Source organism: Acomys minous, assembly GCF_964271855.1.
Source record: "Acomys minous genome assembly, chromosome: 9".
NCBI classification, from domain to species: Eukaryota; Metazoa; Chordata; class Mammalia; order Rodentia; family Muridae; genus Acomys; species Acomys minous.
The window spans coordinates 84,531,959-84,545,376 of record NC_140490.1 but is presented as its reverse complement, the minus strand read 5'-3'; the positions used below and the strand labels follow the sequence as shown (position 1 = coordinate 84,545,376).

Here is a 13,418-nt window from a genome sequence, read left to right as displayed (position 1 = left end):
CAAGGACTTTATATAATTATATATAGTTTTTAATATAAAACAAAACTTGGCCCAAGCCGAGCGGCAGGAAGAAAGGTCTTAAATGACGAATATGTACAACCACGCGGGAAGGCACAAGTGGGTCCCTGTAGGGTGACAGGTGAGGTGGAAGAGGGGACAGCAGGTTACACAGGTCTCAGCCAAAAGCCACGAGGGCAGGTATAAAGTGCAAGGTCCTGGGGGCCCCCTGTGGCCCAGAAGCAGCAGCTGACAGCCCTGCCCCTTGTCCACGCTCTGCTAGGGTTCAGTTGAGTGTGACTCGGAGGTAAGAGGTAGGCACGTAGCCCTCAGCTCCCTGTTTCCTCCTGACCCGAGTCCATCCATCGCCCTTGTCTTCCTCCATCAGACTGAGGTCTTCGCCCTCGGACATGGAGACGGTTCCCTCACTGGAACCTGGTGGGGAGTGGGGGGTGGGGACAGGTCAGACTCGGTGAATCTGTTTGGAAGTCATGACTCCAACAACTGCCATATCCCCTGGTGTGAGGGGTAACACTGTCAATTTCAGGGTTAGGGTCTCTCAGCCTCTGGGAAGTCTGAGGGACTTTCTAGATTGGGTGACTATAGACGGGATGCCCCACCGTGAACGTGGGCCGCACCATCGCACAGGCTGGGATCCTGTACTGAATAAAAGGAGGAAATCGAGAGCCTATGAGGCGGCTCGGTGGGTTAAGTCGTCAGCTGTCATGTCCAACAGCCTGGATTTGACCCCCAGGAAATACGTGGTAGGAAGGAACCCCCCCCCCCCCTGAAAGTTGTCCTCTGACCTCTCTCTCTCACACACACAAAAAATGTTTTAAAATAAAAAAATAAAATACTGGGGATTGAACCTAGGGCCTCGTGAGTAGTAGTCAAGCATTCTACCACTGATCTTTTTGTCAAAACAAGAAAAGTTAACTCCTGCTCCAGGCCTACCTTCAAAGTGGTAGATAGCCACACACTGGCCAATAGGGGATGCAGGCTCTTCAAAGTCCTCATCGAACTCAGTATAGATGGGGGTGTCCTGACCTTCTTCTGAAGGGGGATCTTCTGAGCTGCTTAGAGATGGAAAAAAAAAGATGAGAGCGTGACCCTCCAGGATCTCTGAAGCACGTTCGCAGTCCCTCACTGGGGGATTCTAGGCAGGGCTCCACCCCTGGCCACGCCCCCAGCCCCTCACTAGGGGATTCTAGGGCTCTCCCCCTGACTACAACCCCAGCCCCTCACTGGGGGATTCTAGGTGTGGCTCCGCCCCTGGCCACACCCCCAGCCCCTCACCGGAGGATTCTGGGCGGGGCTATACCAAGCCAACACCTCATACCTGCTTCTGGTTTCCCTACTCACCTCTCCTTATTATCCTGGGATCCACTGTTGTTGCTGCTACTGCTACTATCCGGTGGGGCAGTAGCTGGGGGATCAGGGGGTCTAGTGTGCCGGCTTAGGCTGTCCCCTCGGTTACTGAGGACTCGGCTTTCAGCTTCTGCCAACCAAGCCTAGGATCGGTTGGGGATCACAGTGTGAGTTCCCCCGGCAAGTACTGAGGTCATCCCATTCTGGACTGGGGACATTTCCTGACATCACCCATGCACACCCAAAACTTAGACTTGGAGGCCACTGGATTCTATCTATCACAGTCCCTCCCCCCCCCCAGCACCACCCGCAGTGACTCATATACAGCTGGGCCTGCCCCCACCCCTCCCCAGGGCACCCCTCTGACCTCATACTTCTGCACTTCCAGCTTCAGCCTCTCAATGTTGCCCAGGGTTTCTGCAATGCGGGGCTCTAAGCTGGCAGGGTCACCCATCTGTGGTGTTTTCTCATAGACATCTTTCATCTTCTTCAGGGCCTCCCTAAGACCGGACGAAGGAAAGCACACGCTCTTATGACTTAACAAGCAAAAAACAGGCTCAAGCTGGTTGGTGGTGACACACACCTTTAATCCCGGCACTGGGATGGGGGCGGGGGGGGGGGGGGGGGGAGGGTGGACTGACAAATGCTGAGCCTCGGCTACAAGAGTAAATTCAAGGCCAACCTGGGCAACTTAGTGAGACCCTGTCTCAAGAAAAAAAAAAATCAAAACAATTATAGAGATGAATCAGTGGGTAACGTACTTACTGCATAAGCGTGAGGACCTGAGTTTGATCCCCAGAGCCCAGGTAAAAAGCCAAGCATGGCGGGGTTATGCTTGTAATCCCAGCACTGGGGAAACAGAGACAGGAAGAGCCCTGGGGCTTGCTAATCCGCCTGTCTAGCTGAACCTGAGCAGGTCAGTTAAAGACCCTGTCTCAAAAAACAAGGCAGAGAGGGGAAATGGCCCCTTGTGCATCAGCTTAAGGACATAAATTTGGGTTCCCAGCATCCACATAAAAATCTGAGTGTGGCTCCCATAGGTGCCTATAACTCGAGCACTATGGGGGACAGAGATAGGAAGAGGCAAAAACTACGACTTGCTGGCCATCGGCCCAGCTGCTGGTTCTGTGAGACCTTATCTCAAGGGACTGAGATAGAGAGATAGAGCAAACACCATGTGAGAGATCCTGTGGCCTACGTGCTCGCAGGGCTGTGCGTGCGCACACACACACGTACATGCAACGCACACACACACACACACAGGAAACAACCTGAGCCACACCTGAGGAACCATACTCAAGGCTGGCCCGTGGCCGCTACAAGCGAGCATAAATGACCAATCGCACACGTAAAATAAGTAAATAAACCAGGCATGGTGGCACGCTAAAGTCCTAGGTCCGCCTGTCTCAAAACAAAATATAAAAACAAACAGGAGCCAGCAAGATGGCTCAGCAGATAAAGGCACTTGCCACCAAGCCAGATGACCTGAGTTCAATCCCCGGGACCCACGTGGTAGGAGAGCCGACTCCGGTGAGCTATCCCTGACCTCCGCATAGGAGCCGTGGCATGGGTAAGCCCATACACAAAATGAATGAGTAAAAACAAAATAAAATAAAATAAATAAATAAATAAATAAGAAGCAGATAGATAAACTGACAAGGCAGCCTTTTTGACTCTAGGCAGGCAGACGCTTCACCCTGCTATAAACACCCAGGCTGCATGCTGTTCCAAGCGTGGCTTCTGTCCCACGGTTTCCGTTGTGTGGAGAAGGCCACATGTGAACAGCCAAATAGAATCTGGCCGGCCACCTGCAAACAAGTGGCAAGCGTCACTCCTGTTATGTAAGGAGGCTGGGGAGAGGATTTTGTTGCTTGGAAAGAGTGACTAAAGATTTTCTTGTCCTTTAAAAAAAATTAAAAAAAAAAACTCTGGCAGATTTTTTTTTTACGTTAGTAGTCTGTGTTTCTGCATTAGATAATTCTGCTCTCTCTCTTTTTCCTCCTATCAAAATGGCGACTCACACTGACAGAGCTCCTGACAGTGAGCTGTCTTGGCATTCATGGAGTAAGAGTCTGTGGATTGGGCTTTCTGTTTTGATTTGCAGTCTACAAAATGCGTTCAAACTGAGCCTAGATGCCAGTTTTGTCATTCTGGCTAGTTGAGAGACTGAGGCAGGAGAACTGAAAGTTCCAGGCCAGCCAAGGCAACTTACCCCGACCTAGACTCAGAATAAGAAGTTAAAAAACAAAACAAAACAAAACAAAACTGGGTGGGGGTTGGAACAGGCCTTTAATCCCAGCACTCTGGAGGCAGAGGCAGGTAGAGCTCTCTGAATTTGAGGCTAGCCTGGTCTACAGAGTGACTTCCAGGACAGCCAAAGCTAAACGGAGAGACATTGCCTTGGGGTGGGAGTGGAGGAGTACAAACAGAGGGCTGTAGGGTGTGGTCAGGGGTGGAGGCCCTGCCTAGAATCCCCCAGTGAGGAGTTTGGGATGTGATCAGGCTATTGAGCATATTTTCGGGAGTAAAATGAACCAGTGGATTTTCTTGCCTTTTGCTCAGTGATGTGAGGAGGGAGACTGTACAAGCTAGAGTGACTTAGAGGAAACGGGAAATGACGGATTCTTTCCTGCTTTTATGTTCTGGCTCTTCACTGACACTGTTTTGAGACAGTCTCTCAAGAGGCCCAGGTTAGCTTTGAACTTAGGATCCTCCTGCCTCGGCCTCTTGAATGCTGAGATTATAGACTGGGTGCCACCACACCCAGCTGGGTGGCAGGAATCTCCTCTAAAACCATTGTGACCGAGTGACCGAGGAGGTGACTCAATCAATAAATGCTCACCATGCAGGCACTAGGACCTGACTTCGATTCCCAGTTCCAATGGGCATAGCCCTACAGACGTCATATCTGTAATCCCAGCACTGGGGAGCAAGAAATAAGAGACCTCCAGGTTTTATTGCCTGGCCAGCCTCGCAAGCCCAGGTCCCTGTGAGAGACCCTGTGTCAAAAAAAAAAAAAAGTCATGTGAAGCCAGTGCGGTGGTACACGTCTTCGATACCATCACTTGATTTCAAGACCAGCCTGGTCTACGTAGTGAGTTCCAGGCCAGCCACAGCCAGAGCCACATACTGAGACTTTGTCTCAAAAAACAAAAAACAAAAAAAACAAAAAACAAAAACAAAAAAGAACAAAGTTCAGGGCTGGGAGACCGCTTACAGAGCAACCTTGAGAATCTGAGCTCTAGTTCTTGTACCCATGTAGCAAGCTGGGTATACAGCCACACACCACCACCTGCCACCTTGGTAGGCAGCGACAGGACAAGCCAGCGCTTGCTGGCTGACGGCCTAGCAAGAAGATTCAAAGTCCCAGTGTGGAGAGAGACCCTGCCTCACACAGGGAGAGAGTAAAGCGGACAATGACCTCCACCTCTGGCTCCTGAGCATCTCCTACCCCAATACACACACCCACGACCTTCCGAGCCCAGACCGTGTTGGCAAAATCCTTGAGACATGGTAGCAACAGGGATGAGACCCAGGGAGGACCTCAGGTAGCCAGGCAAGCGCTCTACTGTGGAGCATATCTACAGCCCTTAGCAGCCCGGCTTCGCTTCGTTTTGCAGTAATCTCCTGCCTCCTCCTCCACCACCGCGCATGCTCACCTCTGGTCTTCCTCCTTCTGCAACTCCCGGTTCCGTTCTTCCAACTGCTGCTGGAGTCGTTTTCTCTGCTGCTCTGGGGGCAGGTGACTGAAATCCTCGGTGACCACGGTCTGCAAGGTGAGACAAGGTCTGAGTTCGGGATTTGCAACCCTGTGTTTCCCAAGCACCTCTCTCTTTCCTGAGACACCAGGTCCACCTTCCTCCCCTGGCAGGGTTTTTGGGGAGCGAGGCCATGCATAGAGCAAAGCTGGAATCTGGGAGGACCCAGCAGGCGGCAGGAAAGAGCCCAGGGTCCCACCATCCGGCCTCAACTTACCCCACGGCCGCCTCGGAGGCTGCGGAAGGATGCTAGCCGCGGTTTGACTGACTTACTGATCTCGCTCAGTATGGCCAAGGGGTCGCGGCCAGAACGGGGGGACGGGGGTCCATCAGACAATGTGGAGGGTAGGTGACCCCCCAGGAAGGACAGGGATGGGGGACGCGGCTACCGGTGGGGGCCAGGGAAGGGGGACAGGTCAGGAATGGAGGCGCGAGGATGTAGTCGGAAGATGGATGGACGCAAGGAAGGACGGACGGACGGGACACAGGAAACAGGAAAAACAAAATGGAAAAAGAGGGAAAAATAATGATAAGAAAACCACAACTGAACTGTAAGATCACACAGAAAATACCTGTAAAAAGCAACAACGGAAGACCTAGGAGGTGCCAGGGAAGACAGGAGAAGGGGAGCCAGGGCCAGAGAGAGGGCTCAGCAGGGAAAGGTGTTTGCCGCCAAGCCCTGAGTCCCACCCCCCAGGACACACAGGATGGAAGGAGAGAAGTGAGGCCCATAAGCTACCCTCTGATCTCCACACATTCCAAAAGGCAAGTAACTAAGAATCTAATAAATTAAAAAAGACTGAGGCAGGTGCCACAGCCACCTCCCAAGCTCTCTTTGCCTCTTGAGGCTTAGGATGCATGCAGCACCTCAGGAGGTGAGCACGCCTGCTCTCCTCTCTGCTGGGCTTTCTGGGCTTACAGTCTAGAAGGTAGTGCACTTGCCAGAAGCAAAGGCTGGGGACAGAGTGATGGCTCAGCGTGTAAAACGGCTTGCCACCACCAACCACGATGGCCTAAGTTTGATCCCTGAAACCCCAGAGAGACCTGAGTCCTGAAAGTCCTCCTGTGACATCTACATGGGCTCAGACACACACACACACACACACACACACACACACACACACACACACACAGAGAGAGACAGAGAGAGATAAACATAAATAATAAATAAATGTAATTTTTTTTATAAAGAACCAGGGTAGTGAGACACATAGGCTAAAGGGGACGCACAGGGAGATGAGACAGGGGGATAGGACATCGGGGTACTTGCCTACCACTGGGAAGCCCAAGTTCAAAGGAGGAGGGATGGCAGGTGTCAGATAAGGGGGGGTCTAAACTGAGTCTAAAAGTTAAGTGGGAATCACTAAAAGAAGGAGTGATTGTGGAAGGGATAAACTAAGGCGTGTCAAGGTATACATTGGACCCTAAAAGTCAAACTCCCAAGGAGGAAATGCACAGGAGCTGGAGGGTCCCCAAAAACAGAGGATGGAGATAAGGAAGTGGGGGGGGGATGCTCAGGGATTGGGGAGCGGGGTGGGGGTGCCAATATTACAGGCCAACATGAGCTGTCCAAGTGTCTCAGGATGTAGCAGAAGATGCCACGGGCCCCCCCACCCACCCTCTACCCTCTCATCCGCAGAGGGACTCCGAAGCCAGCCAGTAGACTAGGAGGCCCGCCTTCCTCTGTTTCCTTCCCTCCAGCCTGGGCCACAGCCAAGAGGAAAATTCCTGCCCCAGGACTGAGCGTTCCATGTGGCTGGAGCTGACTCAGTGAAGACCTCGGCTGACTGTTCCCCCTTTTTCCTACCCACTCTTCACCCCCAAGAGCTCAGGACCCCACCTTGTTCTTTTTCCCAAAAGGCCAGCGCTTGGCACGGCTTCGGCTGGAGGCTGCTCGGAGCTCCGGCCTGCCATCCGGGGTGCCCAGGCTGCTGTCCGAAGGTACTCTGTTCATGGCTTGGCTGAAGTCTTCGAATTCCAAGTCACCGGGGCGGGCGAACCCTGACTTGTGTAGTTCAATGAGGACCTGTGAGTCCTGTGGAAAGGGTCAGGGAATGAGAGGCCACTAGCTGCTAGTTCAAGAAAGCTACTTTTGGGGAGCCACCCACTCTTGGCCCACACTTCATCCCACTGGGCCCATGCCGAGCACCCACGTTCTTAGCATCCACGGACTCCGCGGCCACCTTCATACCCTCCAAGCATTTGCCAATGATGGGAACCACCTGCAGTTCAGCCTCGGATAAGAGCCCATACCCGGCCCCAAGGCGGGTGGCCCGGCGTTCGTCCATGTCCTGCAGCTTCTGGAGAGCAGAGGAAAACACAGACGGTGAGTCAATCCCGTAAACACTTCCAAGTTAAAGCCATCAGCCCCCCAAGCCCAGATCTATAGGGAAAACAGAATCCACTCTGCCCTCAGGACCCCGTGAGAGATGAAAGGCCAAGAGTGTTTTCTGAGGGTACCCAGGAGCTCACAAAAGAGGTTACAAAGAGACAGAACCTTGAATTTAAAAAGTACATGCAACACAGACAATCCTAAAAAGCCAGGACAGAGAGTGGGGAGGGCGGCTGGGGAAATCTGGGACCCGGGGCTTGTTAGACAGGGCCTTAGGAGGAGGAATACGAGTTTCAAAATCCAAGAAAGATGTCTCTTCTTTCTTGCTTCTGTCCACCCATCCCTTTCCCATTTTTTCCCTTCCTTCCTTCCCTTCTGAGACACGGTCTCTCTACCTAGCCCTGGGCTCTCCTGGAGCTTGCTATGTAAATAAACCAGGCTGGCTTTGAAACGTCTGCCATGCACCTGCCCCTGTCGCCAGAATGCTGGGACTATGGGCGTGCGTGCTCCACTCTCTCAGTCTAGGAGTAGGGACATGGCATCTGGGGTTTTGACACCCGTGTGGGAGTTAACTGGCTCTGAGGGACGTTGTCAACATGCTTAACCAGCTCACATCGAATATCTGGGGCATCTGGGAGAAGTAGAAGTGAGCCTGGTCTCGGTTGAAGCGCTGGAGCTGGGCCGCATACTCGTTCTTGCTTTCTTCCGCCATGTGGTTCCGAAGGTGAGCTTGCTGCTTGGCCTAGGCAGTGGGACGGCCAGGTGGAGGTCGAGGTCAAGGTCAGGTACCGGCAGTGCCGCCACCCCTCCGACTGTCACAAGCCTGTCGCACACTTCACCCCACGTACACACCTTCTCCACATCCGCCTTGGTGGCGTTAATGTCCTGATCCAGGCGCTCGGCAGTGTGAGCCGCTTTCTCGGCCTCTCGGCAGTCTCGTTCAAACTTCCGCTTACTCTAAAGCAGGAGACAGAGGTAGAGTAAATACAGGGCCCGCCTTACCCCTGAGTACCAGAGTGAGGAGGCCAAGGTTGACAGGGAGCTGTGCACCACCCAACAACTGTGGGGGTGGCACACTCCAATCACCCCAACACCAGGGAGGTGGAGATAGGATGATAAGAATGTGAGGCCAACCTGGACCACCACATGAGAGCTTGACTCAAAAAAAAACAAAAAAAAAAAAACCCTGAGACAGAAAGATGGCTCACCAGATAAAGGTGCTTGCCAAGAAAGCCCAGCTACCTGAGTTCAATTCCCAGAAACCCCACGGAAGTGGAAGGAGAGAACTGACTCCAGAGTGTTGTCCTAGAGTCACACACGTACCCACCCCACGGTGTGCAAATGTGCCCCCTCCCACACATACACACACACACACACACACACACACACACACACACACACACACACGAGTTCAAAGCCAAGCCAACCCAGGCTACTCTAGACCCCACACAAAAGGTGTAGGTAGGTACAATAGGTGTGCTGGGTATCCCAGAGCTAGAGGGGGGGCCCCAGCCACACAACATGGGCAGCTCTATGGACCAGCAGCCATCACCCGCCCCTACCCCCCACCCCCCAACTCTTCAGGACCTAAGCCACCAGCCGCCCCATACACTCACACTCTCCAGCTGTTTGAAGCCATTTTCCAGCTGCTGCTGAGCCCGCCGGCCTTCTTGGAAATGCTGTGCAAACAAAGGGAAGACCCTCAGCGAGGTTCTGACAGGGTCCCCAAGCAAGCCCAGGTGGAAGGGAACTCTCACCATCTTCCTCTCCTGCTTCATCTCCTGAGAGTATTTGGCCAGCTCCAGACACACTCGGACGCCAAGGCTCTCAGCCACCAGCTCTCGCTGGCCAGCGAAGTCATTGACCTCTTGGAGCAGCTGGACAAATGACTGATGCTGGCTGAACCTAGCGGAAGGAGACAAGCAGACGTCGGAGCCAGAGATGCGCCAGTGTGAATCTTGCCTGGCACAGTGGCACAGGCCTGTCATCCCAGGGCCGAGCGGGGGGGGGGGGGGGGGTGTCAAGAATTTAAGGCCAGCCTTGGCTACCTAGCAAGATTGAAGTCAGCCCTAGCCACTTGAGACGCCGGGCGGAGAGGGGGGGGAGGAGGGAGAGGGAGGGACAGAGGGAGGGGAAGTCAGAGAAGAAAAAGAGACGAAGGAGAAAGGAAAAGAAAACGATGGAAGGAAATCTTGAATTACATTCCTTCCCAAGTCTGTGTCTCTAACTTCCAGCCCTTAATTCAGATGCGTTTTGCAAATCAACTTTTTGGAGACAATAATGCTTATAACATCTTTGCTGTTGTTTGAGACGGGATCTCACTATGTGGCCCTGACTGGCTAGTAACTCGCAGAGCTCTGCCGGCTTCTGCCTCCCGAGTGCTGGGAATAAAGTTGCACGCCACCATGCCCACCTTTGTAACATATTCTAGGTGTCACTCCTTGCCTGGGGGCAGAATAGTAGAATCAAATCTTTGTTTATTTGGGTTTTGAAGTAGGGTCTAGCTACATAGCCCAGGCTAGCTCAGACTCCTTGCTCTTCCTGCTCCAGCCTCCAGATTACACAGAGATCACAGACATGAGCCACCATCATCAAATTTTACATGGAGAGGTATGAATACAGCAAGCCTTTGGTAACCATGGCAACCATTTCTAGAATTTGATACCTAGAGGGTACCAAAATAAAGGATGCCCAAGCCCTTCTATGCAATAGCAGGGTTTGCCCAGACCCTGTATAAATCCTCCTGCTGGCCAGGACCCTCCCTCTGTGACAATTTGAACGCTATGCACTTAATTCGAACTGTCTTGATGAGGGAACAATGACCAAAAACACTGCCTGTGTTCCAGAAATGAACAATTTTGTTAGAGTGTTTTCGATCCTTGGGGCCAGGGCTAGAGGGGCTAAGTGGGTAAAGTGCCCACCTAGGGAGATCAGGAGTTGGTGGTCATCCTGTGCTATATAGTGAGTTTGAGGCTAGCCTGGGCTACGTAAGATGACACACCCTTTTTTCTAGTCCTGGAAAACCCTGGTCACGCTAAGTGGAGCATCATTTCCATGAAGCCACCCATCCTGCCAGACATCCCAAACAAACAACTTTCTTAACTGCTGGAGCTTTTTGGATTAAAACGTTTACTTAACGTATTTATTCAAAATACAGTCTCACTATATAGCCCACGCTGGCCCAGAACTCACAATCTTCCAGTCTGAGCCTCCAGATCCATGGAGCTGGAATTATAGGGATTTGCCACCACACCCAGCTCACCTTTTAGGTTTTTAAAGGGAAGGGTTCAGAACCCAGTTGAAAGTTTCTAGAAATAACTACAGGCTGGCTGCCCAGTTGGTTCGTTTTGAATGTTGAGACAGTGTGTCATGTAGCCCAGGCTAGCCTCACACTTACTACATAGGTGAGGCTGGCCTTGAACCCAAGGATGTTAGGATGACAGGCATGCCCAACTTTGGCTAGTGCTTTAGACACATAAACTCAGTTCATCTTCGAACACACAATACAGAGCAGGGAGTACTGCCATCGGACCCATCTTACAGATGATAAAAGAGGCAATAAAAGTCACTGATGCAAACCTGGCTTAGGGATATATGCTGGTCATTCCAGCACTTGAGAGCCTGAGGCACTAGGACTGCCTCGTTTGAGACCAGTTCTGCCTACATAAGGAGTAACAGGACATCCAAAACCTTGTCTCAAAGATGAAAACCAGGGCCAGTGACGTGGCTTAACAGGTAAAGGTGCCTGCGGCTGAGCATGACGACACAGTTTCATCCCTACAGTCTACATGGCAAGAGTTGAGAACGGACTCTTACAAATAGTCCTCTTGACTTCTACAGGTGCATCTCGCTCTCCAACATCGATAAATTGTAAGCAAAAAAGCCGCCTGCCCAAGTAAGTCAGCTACAGCACGTGTGTGTGTGGGGAGGGCGGGGGACAGAAGCTGAGAACTCACAAACCTTAAAGGGCTTTCTGCTAGAAGTGAGTAAATTCCACCTTAGGTCATCCAGACTCCTATCAGGAGGTGATAACAGAGGTGCAGAAGTGGGGTGGCCTCTAGGAAGGAGAGAGACCCAAGCCTACCAACCCCCTCCCCCAGACAGTCGTAACCCATTCTTACTTGACTTCGGGGTCATCTTTGGTAGGTTTCTTGGGAAGATACTTTTTCACCAGGCTCCTAAGGGTTGGGGACAGAGGCAGGGAGGCTGAGAACCCGGCGGCCCTTCTGGGTTCCCCGAGGAGTCACAAAGCTGGGAGCACCCACCCCTGTGCTCACCGGAGTTGCTTGGCATAAGCCTGCTCCACCTCTGCGCGTTCTTTCACAAACTTCACGTATTTGTCCAACAGATCCAGTCCCCACTGCGTGTGGCGTTCCAACACCTCAAACTGATCCTGATTGCAGGGGAACAATTGGGGGAGGGTCAGGGTCACCTGGGGCGGGGGGGGGGGCATAGGGGGGAAGGTGCACCGAAGCCCCAGCGACCCGGAGCACCGGGCAGACAACCTCAGGGCTTAGCGGTTCCAGCCAAGGTTGGCTGGCTTCCCCAGGCGCCGCCCCGGCGTGGCGCAGGGGGAGGCAGGAAGCTGGCGGGAACCCCCCATCTCCTCCTCCTCCTGGGAAGGGCCTGGACAACAGGGCCAGGGCCCCAAACCAGGTGGCGAGGTCTCTAGAAGTCAAGGTGGCCAGTTAGGGTGTGGAAGAAGGCTAAGCCACTCCAGCGCCTCCGGATCCTCTTATTTCCCCCCAAATTCCGGAAAATCAAGAGGACTTGGCACACAAAAGTCAGGCGCAGAGGGGAAGGGTTCGTGCAAATCAAAGTGCGTGGAAGCGAGGTCGGGGGCTCATTGGCCTGATTTCTCCATTCGCCACAATCCCCCCAGGGATCCTCCGTTGAGTGACTCAGTTTCCCCTGCTTCAGTGATGCCTCCACAACAGTGGCTCACCCCCCACTATACCCGAAAACTCCACCGCCTCCAGAAAGAGGAGGGGTCAATAGTCCGACAGGGATACAGGGAAACTTCTAGGGCTTCCTGGGTGAGGTTAAGAGGCGGGTAAGGGGTGGCTCCGCCCAGCGCCCGGGACTGGGTCCTGCAGCCCCCCTTCCCCTCCCCCTCAGTGTCCCAAGCTCTTAAGGGCAATTGCAAGCGGGCAGGGAACCCGGTAAGGCCCCACGTGGGAGAAAAGGTGACCAAAGGGTCCCCTCCCCCTCCCAGACAGACAGGCGGACTACGGGCAGGGACCCAGTGGCCGTAAGATTAGCCTCCAAGCCACGCCAGGACGCTCAAAATAGGTGACCTCGCCCAGCTGTCCCCCCTCCCTGGCCTGGTCCAGGGACTTCTTATGATGGCCTCACTCTCAACTCTGTGCCTCAGTTTCCCTATGCTAGTCCTGGGCAAAGTATCCCCAGGGACCTCTGGAAGTCTTTAAAATCCCAAAGGAACTTTTGAGAGAGTGTGGAGGGCAGAGGGCGGGGACCCATGGGATCAGCAGCGAGGGAAAGCGCGGAATCCCGTGGCTAAAGTACTTCGGGGGACAAAGAGCAGAGAGGCCAGGACTCCAACAAGGGAGAGCCGTAGGAGCTGGGAGAAAAGGACTCACCCACAACTCGGTACCCCAATCCATGCTGCTCCTGCCGCCGAGGACGCCACCGCCTCCCGCCCGGGTCCCCGCCGCCCTCCACCGGAGACTCAGCCCCAGGGCAGTGTGCCCAGCCCAGCCCGACCCGCCGACAAGCCACGCCCACCAACCTAGATGACCACGCCCCCGCACTTTACCACGCCCCTGCCCCGCCGAGCCCCTAGCAGGCACCCTAAGGGCGGAGCCCACGGAGGCGGAACCCAACGGGTTCTCCGCCCCCTCTTAAAGGGCTATGGGCCACCTAAAGGACTAATCAAATTATTTTCCAAATCTGTATTCCCATACTACTCTCCTCTGCCATGCCAAAGTACTTGTCCTTTCCCT

General features: G+C 53.4%; 1 protein-coding gene across 4 annotated transcripts; it reads right to left on the bottom strand.

Moving 5' to 3' along the window:
- Nucleotides 1-7: 7 nt before the first annotated feature.
- On the bottom strand, nucleotides 8-13,208 carry TRIP10 (thyroid hormone receptor interactor 10). 4 transcript variants are annotated; one of them, XM_084794082.1, is made up of 15 exons: nucleotides 13,056-13,208; nucleotides 11,733-11,848; nucleotides 11,577-11,633; nucleotides 9,213-9,360; nucleotides 9,072-9,134; nucleotides 8,308-8,412; nucleotides 8,069-8,197; nucleotides 7,277-7,423; nucleotides 6,964-7,158; nucleotides 5,341-5,508; nucleotides 5,025-5,134; nucleotides 1,733-1,865; nucleotides 1,360-1,508; nucleotides 952-1,073; nucleotides 8-432 (listed from the first exon to the last, which is right to left on the bottom strand). In XM_084794082.1, the coding sequence occupies exons 1-15, from the start codon at nucleotides 13,077-13,079 to the stop codon at nucleotides 284-286; spliced, it is 1,815 nt and encodes a 604-aa protein (XP_084650208.1). In that variant the 5' UTR covers nucleotides 13,080-13,208; the 3' UTR covers nucleotides 8-283. The 4 variants fall into 4 exon arrangements, with proteins under 4 accessions (XP_084650208.1, XP_084650209.1, XP_084650210.1 ...); XM_084794083.1 differs by having other exon boundaries at nucleotides 952-1,070; XM_084794084.1 differs by lacking the exon at nucleotides 5,341-5,508.
- Nucleotides 13,209-13,418: the final 210 nt, after the last annotated feature.

Coding starts and splice junctions, on each gene's coding strand:
- TRIP10 (XM_084794082.1), bottom strand. CDS start 13,079: ATGGATTGGGGTACCGAGTTGTGG. Junction 1,866..5,024: donor CAGAAGGAGGAAGACCAGAG/GTGAGCATGCGC, acceptor GTCCGGTCTTAG/GGAGGCCCTGAAGAAGATGA. Junction 433..951: donor GGCTATCTACCACTTTGAAG/GTAGGCCTGGAG, acceptor ACTCCCCACCAG/GTTCCAGTGAGGGAACCGTC.